This window comes from Pipistrellus kuhlii, unplaced genomic scaffold (assembly GCF_014108245.1).
Source record: "Pipistrellus kuhlii isolate mPipKuh1 unplaced genomic scaffold, mPipKuh1.p scaffold_m20_p_2, whole genome shotgun sequence".
In the NCBI taxonomy this organism is placed as follows: Eukaryota; Metazoa; Chordata; class Mammalia; order Chiroptera; family Vespertilionidae; genus Pipistrellus; species Pipistrellus kuhlii.
Genome location: NW_023425515.1, coordinates 175,637,482 through 175,658,154, shown reverse-complemented (window position 1 = coordinate 175,658,154; position 20,673 = coordinate 175,637,482). Strand labels below are relative to the sequence as shown.

The following is a 20,673-nucleotide window of genomic DNA, read 5'->3' as shown; positions in this document are numbered from 1 at the left end:
TCCCAATGAGCCTTGCAGGGAGCCATTCCCCACTGGGCTGGGAGCCTGCATTAGTGCTAAATGGGCAAGTTAAAAAGCACAAAGGCCCTGGATGCTGGAGACTCTCATCTGCCCCACACCCTCATCTCTATGGAGATGGATCAGAGGGAGCTAGGTGTGGGATCTATTATATAACTCCATGACAGCCCCACTGGTGCCAGGGATATACCCAACCACCCTTAGCTGACACCCCGACTGCTGAGAGTGTGGAGGCAAAGCCACGGCACAGGTGCCACAGAGACTTGCTCCCGCGTCACCATGGAAACCCCTCACACAGACAGAGGAGTGAGGAGACGGTAATGAAGACAGCTGCTGTATAATAAACGCAAGCACCGACCGCGGCAGAGTCACTTGTGCAGGGAGATGAGTGACGGGAGAGGCACTTCAGAGGAGAGGAGCTGATGCATCACAGGCAGAGGCAGGGCCAATCATAGACATTATCTAATATTGGGACTTGACGTCTGAGCACGGCCCATCTTCCGCAGCTCTTTGTCATGCTCCTCCATAATTGGCTCTGGCAGCACATAATTAATTGAATTTAGATTGCTCACATTTGGCTTCCAGACTTTTACTAGACTGAGAACCGGAATGGGTGCCACGTCAGGTGGGCTCTTCCATAACCGCACCCCAAACCACTCTCCACCTCCCTCCCCGGTTCCAGTGGTTCAGCCCCAGGGAGGAGCCTCGAGTCTGAACCGGTTACCCTGCCTCTGCTCGGTGCATCTGCTTTTTACACCCAGGGTACCCCTTCTCTCCTTTTCATCGAATGGGGGCCACACAGGCTCCAAAATCCTGGTCAGTGGCCAGACCAGCTCCACGCCATGGTCGATTATTCGCTACTGGAAACACTGTCTTTTCTCCTATAACTGCTTCAGGCCTGAGCTTGGGCATTATCTTTCCTGGATGCCCCTAGGGGAGCATCGTAGTTTATATTTCTCCTCCACGTGCTTATCAATTTAAACATTAGTTCTACTAACCTGCCTGTGCCCCCCACTCCCCGCACTGAGTGAGTGCAGCGTGGCTATCTGAACGAGCGCTAACCCTGTACCAGGCGCACAGCAGATGCTCAGGAAGGATCTTTACGTGAGTGGAGAGCTGGAGGGCAGGAGGGGCTTGAGGCGGGCGGATGGATGGAGGGGCCGGGGAGGCTGGCACAGACCTGAGAACTGCACAGCGAAGCCCTGCTTGCTGGTGAAGAAGTCGGTGCTGAACTGCAGCACCACCGAGTTGAAGGTGCTGTGCAGGTCCTTGGGCAGCGCCGAGCCGCTGAGCTCCCGCAGCAGCACCCCGCTCTCCACGGGCCCGTCCCAGATGCGCAGCACGTCGTGGACCTCCTCCGTGTCGAACACCAGGAAGTGGAGCCTGGAGGGGAGAAGAGGCAGCAGTCAGGCGGGGCCCAGCGCTCTGTCTGGGGCATCCCGACAGGGAAGGTCAGAAACCTGAAAGGCTAGTAGGAAGGGAGAGAAGGCAGTCTGGCGGCATCCTCAGAATTCCCACCCAGCGTGCTCCTCCCACTGCTGTCATTAGTGATGGAGACAAGGGCAAAGGATGTAGATTTTGAGCATTTTTTTTTAATTGTTAATCCTCACCAGGGCATATTTTTTCCATTGATTTTCAAAGAGAGAGGAAGAGAGGAAGGAGGAAGAGAGAAAGATTCACATGAGAGACACATTGACTGGTTGCTTCCTGTACATGGGCTACAGGGGCTGGGGATGAACCTGCAACCGAGGTATGTGCCCTTGACCGGGAATCAAACGCACGGCTCTTCGGTGCATGGGCTGATGCTGTAACCACTGAACACACTGGCTAGGTCAGCAACTTATTTGTTATCATGAGCCTCATATTGCCATTGTCAACCTCCAGCCTCCTCGGTTCTACACAACAGCTCCCAAAACCACTCCTAAGTCCACATCCATGTCAATCTAGGTTGTACGGGGGATGCTGAGAAGGCAAGATAAAGGATATAGGTAAAAACAGACAATCAAATGCCAGCAAGTTATTTTGTGCATATTGACAAACTGAGTCTAAAGTTTAAATGGAGGGGCGAAAGACCTGGGACTGCCACACGATACTGAAGAAGAAAGAAGTTGGAGGACTGACGGGGCCTGATGCGAAGACTTACTATGAAGCCATAGCAATCAAGACAGACAAACAGATCAATGGAATAGAACTGAGAGCCCAGAAATAGGCTCACAAATATAGTCAATTGATCTTTGACAAAGGAGCAACGGCAATACAATGGAGCAAAGGTAATTTCTTCAACAATGCTTCTGGAACAACTGGACTTCCACATGCAAAAGAATGAATCTAGACACAGACCTTATGCCCTTTACAAAAATAAATTAAAATGGATCACAGATCTAAATGAAAGCATGAAACGAAAACTCCTGGAAGATAACATAGGGGAAAGCTTAGATGACCTCAGGTATGGTGTGACTTATTAGATCCAACACCAAAGACATGACCTATGAAAAACCAACTGATATGCTGGAAGGCATTAAAATTAAAAATTTATGCTTTGCAAAAGACAATGACAAGGGAGTAAAAGACAAGCCACAGGCTTCGAGAAATTATCTGCAAAAGGTATTAACACACCTGATAAAGGACTGTTATCTAAAATATACAAAGAAATTTTAAAACCAAACAATAAGAAAAACAAACATCCTGATTAAAAATGGATTAAAAGTCTCACCAGACACATCACCAATGAAGATATACAAATAGCAAACATATGAAAAGTTGCTCCACATCTATGTTATCAGGGAACTACAAGTTAAAACAGCACTGAAATACCACTACACACCTATTAGAATGGCCAAACTCTGAAACACGAGGATCCCAAAGCTGACGAGGATGCGAAACAGCAGGGGCTCTCCCTCATGGCGGTGGGAATGCGAAATGGCACAGCCACTTGGGAAGACAGCTGGACAGTTTGTAACCAAACCAAACATACAATTCAGCAATCACATTAGCCCAATGTACTGAAAACGATGTCCGCACAAAAACCTGCACTTGGATGCTTATAATGCTTTATTCATAACTGCCAACCACGATGTCCTCCAGTAAGTGAATGAAAGTATAAACTGTGGTACATCCAAAAAATGGAATTACTAGTTAGCACTAAAAAGAAATGTGCTATCAAGCCATGAAAAGGAAACTTAAATGCATATTGCCAAGTGAAATCAGGCGTTCTAAAAAGGCTACATGCCTTATGATTCCAACTATGACGCTCTGAAAAAGACAAAACTAGAAGACAGTGAGAAGATCAGTGGTTGCCAGGGACTGGATGGATAGAAAGGTGGAACACACAGGATTTTTAGGGAGGTGGGAATACTCTTATCTATAATAATAAAAGCATAATATGCTAACTAGAACAGATGTCCTTCTGGATAACCTTCCGAACAAAGGCAGGGCTGCGAGGGAGTCCAGGTCCCAGGTACCAGAAGGAAGGTGATGTCGGCAGCTGGGGGAAGGAAGGCCTACTCTTGCACAAATTTTGTGCATCAGGCCTCTAGTGATGCTATAATGGTAAATATCGGGTCTAGTAATAATTATTGTCGTTTTTAAACATTCGTTTAAAATCTTGCTTGGCGTTGACTTGTATTGACATAACCTTCAAACATGTGGTATCTACAGAACGTGTGAAGTGCAATTAACAAGTTTTGCTTGAAAAAGTTTGTGTTTGGTTTGGTTTTTGTTGCAAAACTAGGGCTAAGAAGATGGCGGATGAAGAGCATATTCGGCACTGCATGCTTTACGAGTTCCAATTAGGAAGAAAAGCAAGTGAGGCTGCAAAAAACATTTGTAGTGCTCTTGGGCAAGATGCAGTTAGCGCCAGAAAATGCCAGCGTTGGTTTGAGAAATTTCGCGAGGGAAATTTTTCGTTAGTTGACAAGAGTGGTCGAGGCCGTGTGTCCAATTTTGATCAAGAAGCTTTTCAAGCTCTTTTGGTGCAAAATCCTCAAATTACCCAACAAGAGCTTGCGACAACTTTAAATTGTTCACAAAAAACAATTTCCAATCAATTGCGTGCACTTGGCAAAGTCCAAAAGTTTGGAAAATGGGTTCCTCATGAGTTGACCGACAACAACCGTAATCAAAGAGTCACAATTTGCAGTTCGCTCCTCTCTCGTCAAAACCGTTTGCCGTTTTTAGAGCAAATTGTTTCCGGAGATGAAAAATGGGTGCTGTATGTTAATTTGAAAAGGCGGCCTCAATGGTTGGACAAAAATGAGGCTCCGCAGCCCACGCCAAAACCTGACTTGCATGCGAAAAAAGTGATGTTGTGTGTTTGGTGGAATTTTAAAGGAATTCTTCATTATGAACTTTTACCATCTAACCAAACCATTACAAGTGCAGTGTATAGTGCCCAATTGGAAAGGTTAGCCCAAGCTTTAAGAGAAAAAGAACCCGCGCTGATTAATCGGAAGGGCGTAATTCTTCACCACGATAACGCACGACCACATACTGCAAGAATCACTGCTGAAAAACTGCGCCAGTTGGAATGGGAAGTTCTCCCTCAACCTGCATATTCTCCTGATATTGCCCCTTCCGATTACCATTTGTTTTGTTCTTTGCAAAACTTTCTTCTTGGAAAAAAATTTAATAATGAAAAATGCCTCAAAAATGCATTGACCGAATTTTTTGCATCAAAATCACAAGAATTTTACAACAGGGATTAAAATGCTTCCTGAGCGTTGGGCACAAGTAGTAGAAAACAATGGCAACTATATTGTTGATTAAATTTTGTTGTATTGTTTAAATAAATTCGATTTAAAAAAGGTATTAGAAAACGACATTAATTATTACTAGACCTAATACGTTATTATACATTGTCCTAATCTATAGAATGTACAACACCAAAAATAAACTATGGGCCTCTGGTGATAATGATGTGTCAATTTGGTTCATCAACTGTAATAAATGCCCCACTCTTGTGGGGGATGTTAATGGGGAAGGCAGTGGGTTTCTGGGAAATCTCTGAGCCTTCCTTTCAATTTTACTATAAACCTAAATCTGCTCTAAAATACGAAGACTTAAAAAAAGGAGGTGCTAAAGATCAGGGGTTGCTGTGGGTGTCTGAGACGCTGGCCCAGCTGTGATGGGTGCAAGGGTAAGCCTACACCTTGGTTTCCCAAGGACAGAACTTGGGGTATTAGCTACCAGTACATACCAGCTAATCCCTTGCAACCCAAGGAGCAAGCAGGGCTCTCCATATGCGCAGTGCCTCCTGGCCAGAGATCAGTAGGAACCCGAAATCTTCCAGAACAAAATGGTTCCGACTGCCAAAGCTGCCTTGGAATTAATTTTACTTTGGAATCATGCAGACTTACATAAAAGTTGTGAAGGTAATACAGAGAATTCCTATGAACCCCTCACCTTTTCTTCCATTGTTAGCATCTCACATTGCCCAGGCACATTTGTCACAATCAAGAAACCAACTGTGAATCATGATCTGAACTTAACTCCAGACTTTCATTGAATTTCCTATTTATCCACTGGCATCCTTATTCTATTCTATATCCATTCATCACCATCTCCTTTTAAAAGTATCTTTTAAATTATAAAAATTTTAAGATGTGCTCAAGGCAGAAAAAGGCAAACAATATACAGATGCATTCAATTTTTAAAGTCTCTTTCACACAAACCAACCTCCTTTTCCAGAGCTCTTCGCTTCGTCTTCGTTTTAGTGCATGTTCTTCCAGACCTTTTTATAATGGGCACAACACATTCCCCCAAATGGAAGCATATTTTACATGGTGATTGTGTAACTTTCTTTCTTCACTGAATACAGTATTATGGGCATATACATTAATTTATTTTTCTGCAGAAAAGAACATTACTATATTTCACTATGGCTTTATCATTATGTTTTACACTAGAGGCCTGATGCACGAAATTCAGGCAAGGGGCTCAGCCCTCGAAGCTTTGGCAACTTGCCTTGGTCCTCACAGCCCCAGCTTCAACTGGAAGGTCATCCCGAAGGTTGATTGGCTGTTTGGTCTAATTAGCATATTATGCATTTATTATTATAGATAAGTCTGTAAGAATTACTCTATCTTCATAGCTTTGCACATTTCTGTTAATATTTCAACTGACTTGAAGACAAACTCTTTTTTGGGGAAGAATGGGCATATATATATATATATATATATATATATATGTGTCAATATATATTATTTTTTAAAATATATTTTATTGATTTTTTATGGAGAGGAAGGAAGAGAGATAGAGAGCTAGAAACATCGATGAGGGAGAAACATTGATCAGCTGCCTCCTGCAAACCCCCTACCAGGGATGTGCCTGCAACCAATGTATATGCCCTTGACCGGAATCGAACCTGGGACCTTTCAGTCTGCAGGCTGACGCTCAATCCACTGAGCCAAACCGGTTTTGGCAGGGCATATATTTTTTAAATGTTGGAAAATACAGCTAAGTCATTCTCTTAAGTGATTATATCAATTTACATCCCCACTGAAGAGTATATTTGTTACTAACATTTTCTCCTGGCACCTGGTATCTTTTTTCCTTTAAAATTTTGTTTTTATTTTGGGAAACAAGTTATTCATGTTACATACACAGCCATGTTAATCTTTTCCTTTAAGGATACCGGTCGTCACATTTTCCTCTTCTCCCTGAAATGGCTCAAAAGCAAACTTTGATATTTTCCCAGAACTTAGCATTATTTCATATTTTGGAGGTTTATAGGTTCGTTATTTTCCCATATGTATATTCAGTTGTCCCAACATCCATGTAAAGTTACCTTGTCCACATTTTGATCACAAAACGCTGTTTACTTCCTCCTTAGCATTTATTAGAGCCAAGACTTCATTTATTCATGTATTTGCTGCTCGTCTCCCCAAGTAGAAGGTAATTTTCACGAGTGCTGGACCAGGCCCTGCTCACTATCACAGCCCCAGTGCCTAGACCAGCCCAACACTGACTCCCTGGAGAGAAGACCCTCAGAACTGAACTTCCAGGTTCTTCCATGGGTGTGAAATGTCGCCTTGGCCGTGGGTCAGCTTTTAGACTCCCCTCAGCTCTAGAGCTCCCCCTATTGGGTTGTGGTGGTGATCCCGTGAACACAGCTGCTCAGCTGACTTTGGTTTTCACAGTCTCATCATCTGATACTGTTACAGGGCAAGTTTCCTTTTGTATTTTCTCTGCAAAATTCCCTAGCTAATTTCCCAAATGTATCCTTTCTGGTGAATGTTACAGCGATCAAGTTTCAACATGTCCGACTGATATTTTATTTGGAACTGAACGTATTTGTGGGTTAACTGTGGCAAACTGATATCTCCGTGCTACTGATTTTCTCCAGGCAGGAACACTGTAGAGATCTTAACGTACTTGGGGTTTAGTTTATGTGCTTTGGTGGCTTGATGGTTTTCTTCTTTGCTATATTTCTTGGATGTAATTTTTTTTTATTACATATTTATTGTTGACTATGTATGTGTGTGTGCTCCTTATTTCCAGCCACCAGTTAGTTCTACTAGGATTCACGTGAGTCTTTCAGATTTCCTCGATGGTCCCTGGCATGGAGGTAGGCGGAGATTCCCGCGCACCAGATGCTGTGTGGGTTTTCTCAGCGGCTGTGTTCTTGTCCCCCTGGCAGCATCCCCTCTGAGGGCTTCCGACAGAGTGAAGACAGCCGGGCTGCTCTTCAAGGCGTTTACCGGGAGCAGGCTGGTGGGTGGGCCCCACGGGGGGTGGGGAGGAGGATCTCCCAGGAAGCAGAGCAAACAAGAGCCCTGGCTGCTATCCTGGCGACCCCTTCCTCCCCTGCCTCCCCCCTGCCACTCCGTGCACTGGGACCCGCAGCTGCTGGAGGGGCAAGGCAGGCGGTGAGCTGTGCGGTGGTGCTGCTGCACGCATGCTCAGAAAAGAGGGGCTCATGGACGGGACTTGTCTGGGAAGGAAGCGGGAAATGAGATTGGATTTTGAGTGGCATGAAAGGGGGTGTGTTTTCTCTAGATTAAATAACATGGAACAAGATACAGAGGCAGATGAGGGGGTGACAGTGCCTGGGACTAAAGGTGAGCCCCCACCCCGGAATTCAGGTGTTAGGATGTCAGAGAGGAAAGAGCTGTATTGAGAGGAGGAAGATAATGAGAATCAGCTAGAAGAGTTTGGGTGTTACCTTTTCCAGTCCCTAAGGGTGAGTAATGGAATGAATGAGTGAGTGCATCAATGAATGAACGAATAAAATCCCAGGAGGACAGTCTGATAAAAGATTGTGAAAGGGTAGAATATGCAGATTATGTGGAAATGAAAGAAAACCTGTTAGGAAATAAGCATTGTGTAGAAGACACACACACATTATCCTACTTAATCCTCACAGCACCTTTATTTTGTAGGCAGCATCCTTTCTGTCTTTAAAATTGAGAATACGGAGGTTCAGCGAGGTTAAATAACTTGGCTGAGGTCAGGGCTGGTTAGAAACTGAGCCAGGATTTCATTATAAAATTATGGTCTAGGTTAGAGCTTAACGCTTCCCCCCTTTTCCCTGCTGCTGCTGCTCACATCTCCAGAAGGGAGAGGCTGTGGCTGAGAGCCAGGCATGCACTGAAGAGGCCCCATCAGTAATCAATAGTTTACATAGGAATCATACACAAGGGTAAAGGGCTGACATTTGAGGCCATGAATTAAAAATGCCAGCCCCTTGCATTCAGCTTAGCTGCTCTGCTAATCAGACAAAGTCAAAGGCTTGGCACTGATGAGGTCGAGCGAAGTGGCAGGAGGAGGCAGCCCAAGGTCCTTTGCAGGCAAAAGCAATGCAACTTGGCAACTGGAGGTACAGAGGATGCAGTTCCAGACACCTTACTGCATTCATTTATTTAAAGGCCTCCTATGTGCTGGGCACTGGGAGATAACGGTGAGGATGACAGACAGGGAGTCATCTTCTGGTTGTTTCTGCAGACAGGCGGTACTCCCGCACACACAAACTCATTAAGAGATTATCAGCTGTCAGAGCGCCGTGCTGAGAGGGAGCACCTGCTTTAGACAGAGTGGCAGGGAAGACCTCTCTATGAGGTGACATTTAAGCAAGATGAGAGGCTCGCAGGGAGCCAGCCAACGGGAGGGGAGGGGAGGGTAAAAGCTGGCAGGAAGCTCTCTGTGCGTAAAGGGCAGCATGTGCAAAGGCCCTGGAAGGAAACCAGCGTGGAGGGTTGGAGCCACAGAAAGGCCACTGAGGCCATGAGGAGCAGGCAGAGACCAGGCCAGGTGGGGCCCTTGGCTTGGGGAGAAGTCGGGACTTCTTTCTACAGGCTAAGGGAAGTAAGTCATCGAATAATTTTAAGCTGGGGCCTGATGGAACCAATTTATATGTAAGGATCACTCTAGCTGCCCGGGTGAGAAGAGACTGGCATTGGCAAGAATGAATCAAGGGGCCTCTGCAGGAGCCTAGGACCCCATTAGAAATCCTGGATGATGGCCAGGGAAGACGCTTTGTCAAACCATTGCATTTGTGAGGACTCTTACCGAGGGCTGGCATTACCTTATAGGAATCAGTATGTAAAATGCTCATCAGAGGTCCTGATGGATAGGACTCATTTTGGCCCAGACAGACATCTTGGGTTACCTGCGAGGTCCCCCTGCAGGCGAACATCTGGCTTCTGAAACACTGAACTCAGGTCTCTGAGCCACAGACACACAGAAGCTAGGGAGAGGCTGAGTGTGTTGAGTGCCCAGCGGTGCTGAGAGCTGTGGGAATGGGGAAGGCTCGGTCTTTGCCCTGGAGGCCGCTGCTGCTTATTGAAAGAGCCAACGAAGCATAATAATGTGTGCACTAGGTACTAACGGAGTGGGATAAACAGAGTGCTCTCCAAATAACTGGGGGAGGGAGAAAAACGAAGCTTTTGTAGAAATATCCATGTGCCAAATGCCGGCACCTCTCTAGGGCCGTCTTCAGACAAATCTATGTGCATATATATTGTCTAATGTTCTCCTAGAACCCCTGCAATTTAGAGTCTATTTTCCCATCTTGCTAACGGGGAAGCTGAAGTCCCCAGAGGTTAACTGAGGCAATTTGCGGGGGTGGTGGGGGGGTGGTGGTGGTGTCGTCAACAGTGAGTAAGGGCTGGAGGCAGTATTCAGACCACATCTCTCTGGTACCAAAGGCCTTTCTTTTATATCATCTTCTAATTGAGAGAAGCAAGGAAACTTCACTAAGGAGGTGTCTGAGTTTTGAAGAAAGAAAAGCACAAGGAAGGAGAGAGAGGAAAGAGGTCACAAGATGGGGACCAGTATATACTGAGGCCTAAAAAGTGTACCTGGCCTCCCTGGGTCCAGACTCCCTCCCCCCATTTCAATCCACCTTTCCTGCCAGGACCAGGAGATCTTTCTGAATCACACGTCTGCCCCCGCCATGGTTTCTCTTTCCCAACAGGTTAGAGCCAGACTTTCTAGGGGGCCCACCAAGTCCTTCCTGAGCACCCCAACTACCTGCTCACCTTCATCCATTTTCCTCTTATTCTCTGTCTTTGGGGACTCCTGGGAGGTTCCTGCCCTGTAACGCCCTCACACCACCCTCAGTGGTTGAACTGTCTTCCCCCCAAAAGATAAGCGCACTTGTGAATGTGCAATGAGATCAAGTTCAGATGAGGTCACACTGAATTAGGGTGGGCCCCAAGTCCAAGGACTGATGTCTTTGTAAGAGAAAGAGGAGGGGGTTTTGGACACAGAGACACCGAGGAGACACAGGGAAGACAGAGGCAGAGACTGGAGTGATGGGCCTACAAGCCAAAGGATGCTGAAGGCTGCCGGCGGCCACCTGAGCCCGGGAGAGACAGGAAACATTCTTCCTGAGTCTCAGGAGTGAACATGGCCCTACTGACACCTTGATTTTGGACTCCCAGGCTCTAGAACTGTGAGGAAACAAACTCGCTATTTTAAGCCATCCAGTCTGTTCCAGCAGCCCTTGTCCACTAACCCACCACCCGACTAAATCTAAGAAGCAAAGAGAGCGCTGGATTCTCATCGGAGGGGCCGCACCTCAATAGGGCTGTCTACAGACAAAACTTGCTTCTGGGGCTCCAGTCCTCAGTTCTCTCAGTCTGAAGGAAACGAATACATTGGGCATTTTGGGGACACTACCCACCTCATGGCTTACAGGGGGTTCATCTGCACCCATTGCAAGAGATAATGCAAAAACGAGAAAAAGAAATCCATGCATCTTGCCATGTCGATTTCCCTTGCCCTATGACTGGGCCCAGAATCCGAAAGAGCCTGGCTGTTCTGAATGAACACTGGACACTGCACCATGCAGGCCATCACGGCGGATCTTTGCATGGCAGGGGGTGGGGGAAGATAGTGTACGAACGAACAGCTGCTGCAGGGGGAAGAGGGTCAGCAATCACTTCCGTCCCCAAATGAGAATGCAGCTTAAATTATCCTTAGTGCCACTGGACATGACAGGGAGAAAATAATACTTGTTTTATAAAATGCCCCCCTCTGAGCTACTGAGCTGCAAACAAACAATTAAACCATGATCATAATAGCAGACACTAATAATTAAAGCACCCTGCCACCCAGAGAACAAAGACGGAGAAGACAGCCCAAAGCAAGCATTGGCATCTAGAGACAGCTGGGATTCAAAGGAAGAAAATAATCTTTTGTTATTTTCATAAGTAAAGGCATGAACCTGGACTTCCGGTCACCGATGCTGCTGCAGCGGCTGGCCTTCTGGGAGGTCGGGGCAGCGCACAATCGCAAGACTGAGGCTGCTGCCCTGTGTGGCACTCTCAGCTGCTGGTGACCTTGGACCAGCTGCCTTCCCTTCATCCTCACTCCGTAAATGAAAACCCTGTCTGCCTGTCCTGTGAGAGGCAGATGCACCTTTGTCCTTGGAAGAAACATTTTCCATAAAATGAGAAGCTCATGTCTCCTGAAGAGGCTTTATAACTAAAGTGGCAAAAAACCAGAAGCTGTGCAGGCAAAGATCTGGGTTCATACACTCGTTCTGTGATCACTAACGGGAAACCTCCAGAGCCTCAGTTGACTCCTCTGAAAAATGGCAGGAATGTCACCTACTCGGCAATGCTGCTAAGAAAATCGCTGCAAAGGAAATCACATGCAAAGTGCCTTGCACTGACTCTGATTCATAGTATAAAATCAATAAAGGGTAAAAATCACCTAAAGTGACTTCCGTATTTGCTCTATTTATTTTTACTTGACTAAGACAGATTTGTTAAGTCTCTGCGGCTGTCCATTTCTCCATGTATTTCCAACAGATTTTGCTTTATGCTTTTTTGGTAGGTTATTTGGTGCATAAAGATTCATGACTGTTAGGATTACTATGGGCTATGAATTTTATCACGTGAAGTAATTCCTTCTGTCTCATTTAAGCTTTTTCTTTTTCCCTTGACTTTTACTTTTGTATTGTGGCCTCATGCTTTTATGTATTCTCATGCCATTCCTCTGTTGCAAATGTTTATTTTTAATATTTTATTGCTCTTCTGTTTAGAAGCATCCTTAACATGATAATAGTTTCCTTGCAATATGGAAGTTCTACATGTGGGTGCCAGCTCATGGCTCCTTCAGCTTCCTCCCTGCCCACAGGTCAGTCAGTAATTCCTCCACATCCAACGACAGAGTCTTCCCTTTCCTGTAAGCCATCATCTGGGGCCACTCCATTCTGCCCACCTCTTTCGCAGACCCTTTGCTTAGCATCTGCATCATGAACTCTGCTCTCCCACTTGATCTTGGTTCTCTGCTGACCCTTAGCCAGGTCTCAGAGCTCTTTGCTCTGGGCCCTATGACCATGGACTCTTCCACCAACTTGCCAATCCTGCATTCCTGTAACCTTGGCCTCTCCAGGGACTGTCTCTCCTCCTCCCGTTCCCTCCTATGTCACACAGTAGTGGTCAGACAAAAGTAAATGACACTTATTATCAGAACTGATGTTTGTTCTGGATGGCGGCGACATTATGTGTTCACTGAATCTTGCATCCTTTATCTTCTAGGCACACCTCCCTCAGGACCAGGTGACCTGTAATACGTACATGCTCTGGGCAGTGGGATGTGGGAGGAAGCGTTGGCTCTTAAAAAGCTGTATTCCTCTCTGTCATGCTTTCTCTCTTCCCTCCTCAGCTGGCCAGATGTGAGGAAGCCCTGGAGGACAGTGAGGCTCTCACATAAAAGGGGCTTGGAGCCATGAATCACTTTGCTGAAGAGACACTCCAACCCCACCCCAAGGCCCTGCCCAACTGCAGAGCAGCTTGGAACTGTGAAGTGAGTAACAAATTAACTGTTACTGTGTTAAAACACTGAGATTGGGGGTTATTTGTTACATTACTTAGCAAGTATTGCTAATGTAAGCTTCTTTTCATCACCCTAGTTTATGCTTTATATGTTTTCTTACTATTTTCTTCTTGGTAATATTTCTTAGTTTTCACATTCTTTAAAATATATTTTTATTTCAAAGACAGGAAGGGAGAGGGAAAGATACATCAATGATGAGAGAATCATTAATCAGATGCCTCCTGCATTGCCTCCCCCCACCCTCCCACCCCTTACTAAAAATTGAGCCTGCAACCTGGACATGTGCCCTGACTAGAACTGAACTGTGACCTCCTGGTTCATGGGTCTACGCTCAATCACTGAGCCACACCCGCCGGGCCCTTTTCCCACTTTCTTCAGTGATGTGTAAACTATACATTTTGTTTCTAATTCTTAAGCATCTTTAAGCATTTTTCAAAAATACTCCCAAACTTGCATTTTCTCTAATTATAAAATTTAAGAAAAATAATATACTATTTAACTCTGCCTTATGTAACCTGGGAAACTTAGAACGATTTTACTTTACCCAATACTAAACCACTGACAATACAATCAGGGACTACAGACTCTAATGAAACATCACCTTTCCTGGTCATCGTCCTTAGCACAGTCTTTTCTTGGACATCTAGGAGGTTCAAAATGACATGTCCGTTTTAGTTTCCTGTGGCTGCTGTAACAAAGTACCGAAGATCCGGTGACTTAAAACAAGAGGACTTCATTCTTCCCCAGTTCTGGAGGCTGGATGTCTGAAATGGGTATCCCTGGCTGTGCTTAAGTCAAGCTCTTGGTAGGGCCATGCTCCCTCTGGAGTCTGTAGGGAGGATCTTTTCTTTACCTCTTCCAGCCTCTGGCATTCCTTGGCTTGTGGCTGCACCATTTCAATTCCTGTGTCTGTCTTCACAGCATGGTCTACTCTGTGTGTATAAAATCTCCCTCTGCTTCCTCTTATAAGGGCATTGCATTTAGGACCCCCTCACATCATCTAGCAAAATCCTTAGTTTAATCACATTTTGCAAATATCCCTTTTGTAAATAAGGAAACATGTATAGGTTCTAGGCATTAGGACTTGATATTGTTGGGGCTGTCTGCAAGGTCTCTGCCAGTTCTTCAAGGGGCTCGAATGGTGATTTTCTGTGGCTTTGGTGCATGTTGTATCCTAGCCAAATCAGCGATGGTTGAGTCTCATAATACCACTGGCTTTGGCTTTTGATATCACAGAGAAGACACCCTAGGAGTTGGATTAGTTATGTTTCTTGTTTTTCATAATTGACTGTTTTATTTCATAAGATCTGATTGTATGCTTATCTGTATGAGAATTTTGCCAGATGCTTTTAGGGATTTTGTTTTGTTTTGTTAATCTTCACAAAAGGACAATTTCCCCCCATTAATAAAAAAATATATGTTTTTATTTATTTCATAGATAAAGAGAGAAATTGAAACATCAGTGATGAGAGATTGTCATCAATTGGCTGCCTCTTGCACAATCCCTACTGGGAATTGAACCCGCAACCTGGGAATCAAACTGTGACCTCTGGGGTCATAGATCGATGCTCAACCACTGATCCACACTGGCTGGACTCCTTTGATTTTTTAGAGAAAGTGGATGGGAGGAAAAGAGGTAGAGACAGAAATATCAATGTGAGACACATCGATTGGTTGCCTCCATAAGTGCTCCAATCAGGGCTGGGGATTGAACTTGCAGCCCAGGTACATGCCCTTGGACAGGACTTAAACCTGTAACCCTTTGGTGTGCAGGCCGATGCTCTGACCTGCCAGGGCTTTTACAAATTTTTTATTTATTTATTTATTTTTTTATTGTTGGTACATTTCTTTTTCATTTTGTCTAGATCTCAGGGAGTCTTTTCAATTTACCAAGGAAGTTTCAGAACTGGTAACTCCATCATTCTGGCCCCCCCACATCCCCTTCTCAGGGTGTTAGCTGACATTTTGTATTTTATTATATATCTTCTGCTCTATTTGCTCATTGTCCCCCTTCATTTATCTGCCTGGACTGGCACTCTGTCTTCCACCATTGGCAACTTTTCTTACATTACTTTCATACCTTCATAATTCTTTCTGCAGTCTTGGAGAGATTCTCCAGCAAGTTTCCTACTTCAATGCTCATGTTTCTTACGAGGCAAATACTGCTACTGTGGATTTTAACTGTTATCATGTATTTAGTTTCTTTGCTTCGTTCACTTGTCTCCATCACTGTCTTTCGATCTCAGAAGCTCCCTCAACCACTTTCTCACCCATCTTCTGCTACTTATCAACCCTATTTATTATGTTTAAATGAGATTATCTACTCATTTAAATTTCCTTCTGTCTACTATTATAAAATATTTTCAGAAAATATGTTTCTATCTCTTTAGGGAAATGGTTCTCTCCCCCCCCCCCCCCCCACCTCCTCTCTCTTGAGAATGCTATGTTTTAGTGCCACCACAAGTTGATTTTGTCTTGCTTGCTTGTTCAATACCTTTTGGAAGGGAGGGATCTATGCTGGTCCAGTGTGGCCCATCAACATCCTGCATTTCTTTGGTGGAACTGTTTATTTCCCCCTGAGAGATGTGAGAATCCATTCCTGGGACTATAAACTGGCGGTCGAGCTCATGTGTGGCCAATGCAAGCCTCCAGTGTAGCTCAGCTGGATTATTCTTCTGGGATAATTTGAAGTACTCCATGCTTCTTTTTCTAGAGGCCATCCTTGAAAAACTAAATTGCCAGAGAGCGCCAGCACTTTTACAGCAACATTCATACCCACCAGGTGACCCACAGCCTCTCCTTCAAACACCTTTTGTGTTCCTTTGGACTGTTCCCCGATTTGTTGAAACCTTAACTCTGACAAAGGCTTAGCTGCTCCGTCCCCTCAGGAGGCCAGCTCTCACAGTGCAAGTACACGGACCCTCTCTGTTGAAGATTTAACTTCCTGCCACTGCTCACAGATAAACCTTCTGGAAGCTGCTCAGCCTGTGGCCACCATTCCTGGCAAGAGATGTGAACAGAAGCTCCACTTCTGGTGCCTTCTGCCTCCTCTGGGCCAGCTGCCCGCTGGCTGGTTAGAGGGAAGCAGGCCTGAGCGCGGAGGGGACTGGCGCCCTGTGGCGGGTGCTAAGCTGCAGGCACAGCCAGATGTTGTGTCTGGTCCAGCACCCTCCCAGGAAGACAAGCTCCACCGGGCAGGGGTTCTGGTTAATCAACACTCTGCCCCACCATTTTGGTAATCCCTCTGCTTTGAGACCGACAGCCAAGAACGGGGTTTCCAGGTTGCCCTCTGCATTAATCCCTATGATTAAAAATCAACCAATGAGGACTATTAGCCAACATGGGCTTTATGACCACATGGGTGTTAGAAGCAGAAACCAGAGCTCCCAGGAGCAGTAAGTTCTCCGCCTTGCACGGGCCCCAGGGTCTTTAGGGAAAGCTCGCTAAAGGACTGTACCTTCCCCTTTCCTGCCTCCCCCTCCATGGAGGCAGACCACAGAGCTTTCAGCCCCAGCGCGATCTGTACACAGTTCTTCTGAGGGCTACCAGGCCCCTCAAACAGTTACACGAGACTCCTCTCTGGCTTCACAACCAGTTCGCTCTGTGTCGCTGCCCTCGATCTTCCTGAAGCGACAACACTGAGTCTTGCCAGACAACGACCTTTCCCTGAGCAGCCGTGCATGCTGGCTGGCCTTTCCTCCACGATTGGAAGGCCCCCCTGTACCTGCGTGGGGAACTGCCGCTGCCATTTAGATGCAGCGAGGCCAGCACTTTGTCTCGGGGATACCCTGTCCCTAGCTGCCGCCCGGAACTATGGACTATCCCTGCAAATGCTTTCCTATTGTGTTCTAAACCTATGTACGCTATAGTATGTACCTCTTTATGTTAGAACCCATAGCACACACTTATCTGCATTCCATTTCCAAATCTCTCATCTGTCTGTCTTTCCTATTGAAACGCTAAAAGCAGAACCAAATAGATTTCCTACTTTCCCTCAGCCAGGCCTGGTGAGTTCCAACTAATGAGATGGGTGATGATGTCTCCAAGGATGGTGGTCTTCCTGAATAAAGACGCACACTCTCACGAGGAGAAGGCTCTGTTTGAAACTAGGACACAGACACGATGCCTGGAGCTGCAGCAGCTGCTGGGTGACAATGAGGATGAAAGCCCAGGGAGGGAGGAGCCAGAGGGCAGGATCCACATCCTGGGCGCAAGCCTGGATGGGACCTGCAGAGGCTGGTTCGGGGAAGCTTGGACCTCCATCTGTCCACGCTGCTCTGGTCAGTCATCCTGTTTCCATTCCTAACCCTAGAGCATGTGCCTGTAAGACCGAGGTCTTCAAGGGGAAAGGCTGCTTCGTATTCATATTTATATGCTCGGTGCCTGGCAGGATGCCTGCCACTGAGTAAATGCTCCAGGATTTTTAATTGAACGGAATGTCATTAATACTGTCTTCTCAACATTCCAGTGGGTCCTTGTTACAGTGAGAAATCCATTCAGGGACCCTTTTCTTACTCACGAAACCTTATACCCTCCCCCTCCTCCTCTCCCCAGCCCCACACAGGCTCCAGCCACATCAGGGAGGCCTGTCTCATGGTCAGACCTTATGTCCCCTGTGTTCATGCCTTCACTCTCCTTCCTGTCAATTAGAATGTTCGCCTCTGCACCTCTAGGCAGAACATCTCTCTCTCTCCTCTGTTACTGAACTTGACTTGCTTACAGCATCTACCTTGTCTTGGAGCACCTGTTTGACTATTTCTCCCCAAGCACGTGAGCCCCTGGAAGACAAGAGCCAGCCGCGGGCTAGTCTGCATGTTTCCCATGGCACAGCACACACAGCGGGGCATGGGGCACGTGCTCATGACAGAAGGTGCTCGTGTTCTGTTGGCTGGCACCAAACCAGGGCCGGAATGGCAGACAGGGAAGAGGAAAAACTGGGGCTAGACAGACGGGATGGAAACCCATTTTATTGGCTAATGGTGAGACAGTCATCCTCTCTGGGCCTCAGTGAGCTCATTTACAAAATGGGCACAATAATAACGGATCCAGAACCTAGCAGGCTGCAGGGTTTGATAAATGTTGGGGAGACAGCAGGACAGACAGCAAAAGGCATTGTTTCGTTCTCTTCGGCAATTTTTTTTCTTTTTAAAAAAATACATTTTATTGATATTTTACAGAGAGGAAGGGAGAGAGATAGAGAGCTAGAAACGTCGTTGAGAGAGAAACATCAACCAGCTGCCTCTTGCACACCCCACACCAGGGATGTGCCCGCAATCAATGTACATGCCCTTGACCGGAATCGAACCGGGACCTTTCAGTCGGCAGACCGACGCTCTACCACTGAGCCAAACCAGCTTCGTCTCTTCGGCAATTTTCATCTGGGCTGGTCCACCAATTAGAAAAAGGAAAAGTCCAACCCAACAGTGAAAATTGAGAAGAGGTCCCGTCACATTGGATAAAACATCCATATTTTACATACTGACCACCGAAGAAAGCGAGGTGGCGGTGTAGCTCATGGGGCTGCTCTCCTGCTGCCAGCTGCCAAGCCTGGACGGAGCTCATCAGCAGCCTGGCCCACTCCCGGCTGTCAGACACAACGCTGCAGGTGTTCCTGTGCTAGGCGGGCCAACCTGACCACTGTCCCTCCTGGCACTCCTGAGGGGGACTATCCTTGCCCAGCCTTCTGATCCCAGATTGCCCTCAGATCCCTCTGGCCACTCCCAACATGTGATTGGGCTGGGTCAGAGTGGGGGGAGGCATCTGCATGCTTTCTCTTATCTGTGCCCCTGGGAACAGTCTCAGGGCCTGGCCTGTGGGCTGTCTCCCATGCGCTCCCATCTGGCACACCCAAAAGAGTGACTGCTTGACACCTGCTCCCACCAATTGCCTGGCACCCACCGCCAGTGACTGAGGGGTAACCTACAGCCTGCTGCGCTCAGAGGGTGTTTAACAACCACAACACCTGCCTGGCTCCTGGAGGGCCTGCTCATCACTTGGGAATCACATGCCACGCACTGCTCTAAGTGGTTATGTTAGCTAACTGAATCCTCCGGCAAACTGAGCTGGTAGGCACTATTTTAAATCCCCATTTCGCAGATGAGAGAACTGAGGCTCAGACTGCTGCCTGAAGAGCTTCCTAAGCTATCCAGCTAGTGGCAAGGCAGGTGGTCTGGTGCCAGAGCCCAGGTCTCAGCTGCAAATTGATGCTGAATAAATGACAAAACTCCGAGGATGTAAAGAGAATCAGCTCCTCGAAGGAATCCAGCTGAATAGTCAGACCACATGGTCCAGCCATACAATGTAGTTAATGTGGAGAATAGCGGGAGACGGTGTAAAACTAAACATAAGTAGTATTCTCAGAGAGAGGCAAGATGATAGCACGTGGATAAAAACAAAAACAGGCTGCCAAGAGCAACCGGTAAACAAAGAATACAGCTTCTCGGAAACAGACACAAAAGTAAAAACAAGATTTCCAAAAGAAAGAGGGAGAAATACCAGGATAAATATTGCTGAAAACAGAATTAATGAAAAGACAAGATCACTGGCAGGATGAAAACAGGATCTAGAACTTTCAAATCACTAGAGGGAAGACCAAGCCCATTAAATCAAGTCTGCTGACGACAGGAAGAGTTGAAAATAAAGGAAAATAAAGAAAAAGCATACTATGTTTGTTTGAAAGAAAGCATAATACATTCGATGTAAAAGAAATACATAAAACCCTGTATTCTTTTCACTTCGGGCATTCATAGAACGTAAGACAAAAATTCGAAAAGCAGAAAGAGCACATTGCAGTAAAAATGAAAATAAGAACAAAAGATCATACAAAATATATAGAACCACTTAGTAACTTCTAAAACATTCTTAAGTGCTCAGGGTAAAAGGAAATCTAAACTGAAATGATAGACTGTTTAGAAATGAACCGAGTTGAACACTCTATATGGAAAACATAAACTCCCCCAAGGAACCCGAAGCAGCAAAGATGATTTAATATCATTTTGTCCACCAAACTGGTGCAGGCCGCCGGGACTGGCCTCGCAGAGGTGCCCAGTGGAAAAGCAGGCTTCCGGTGGAGAGGAAATCGTTGCCCCCGGCTAGCGGGAAATTTGAGATCACGTATCTCGTATTTGTCTTTCAAGAATATATCCTAAGAAAACAACTGAGCGACTGTTCAAAGATTCATGTGTGAGGATGTTTACTGGAATGAAAACCTGAAAATATTCACTTTATCAACAGAGAGCCATTAAATAAATGATGGTTGTGCGAACATTAGCATTCCCTGCAGCTGTCAAACAGGAAGAGGCTGATCTATATATATTGACACAATAAGAGGGTAATACATGACTAAATAGTGAGACAAAAAGCAGGTGAGCG

At 46.0% G+C, this 20,673-nt stretch overlaps 1 protein-coding gene across 3 annotated transcripts in view; it reads right to left on the bottom strand.

Annotated features, from left to right (window-relative positions):
* CSMD2 (CUB and Sushi multiple domains 2) overlaps positions 1–20,673 on the bottom strand; it is a 540,305-nt gene that overhangs the window by 117,135 nt on the left and 402,497 nt on the right. For all 3 annotated transcript variants that reach the window (XM_036446754.2, XM_045584884.1, XM_045584885.1), the window contains one exon: positions 1,199–1,401. In XM_036446754.2, the coding sequence (XP_036302647.1) occupies positions 1,199–1,401 (203 nt within the window). The remainder of the gene's footprint in view (positions 1–1,198; positions 1,402–20,673) is intronic.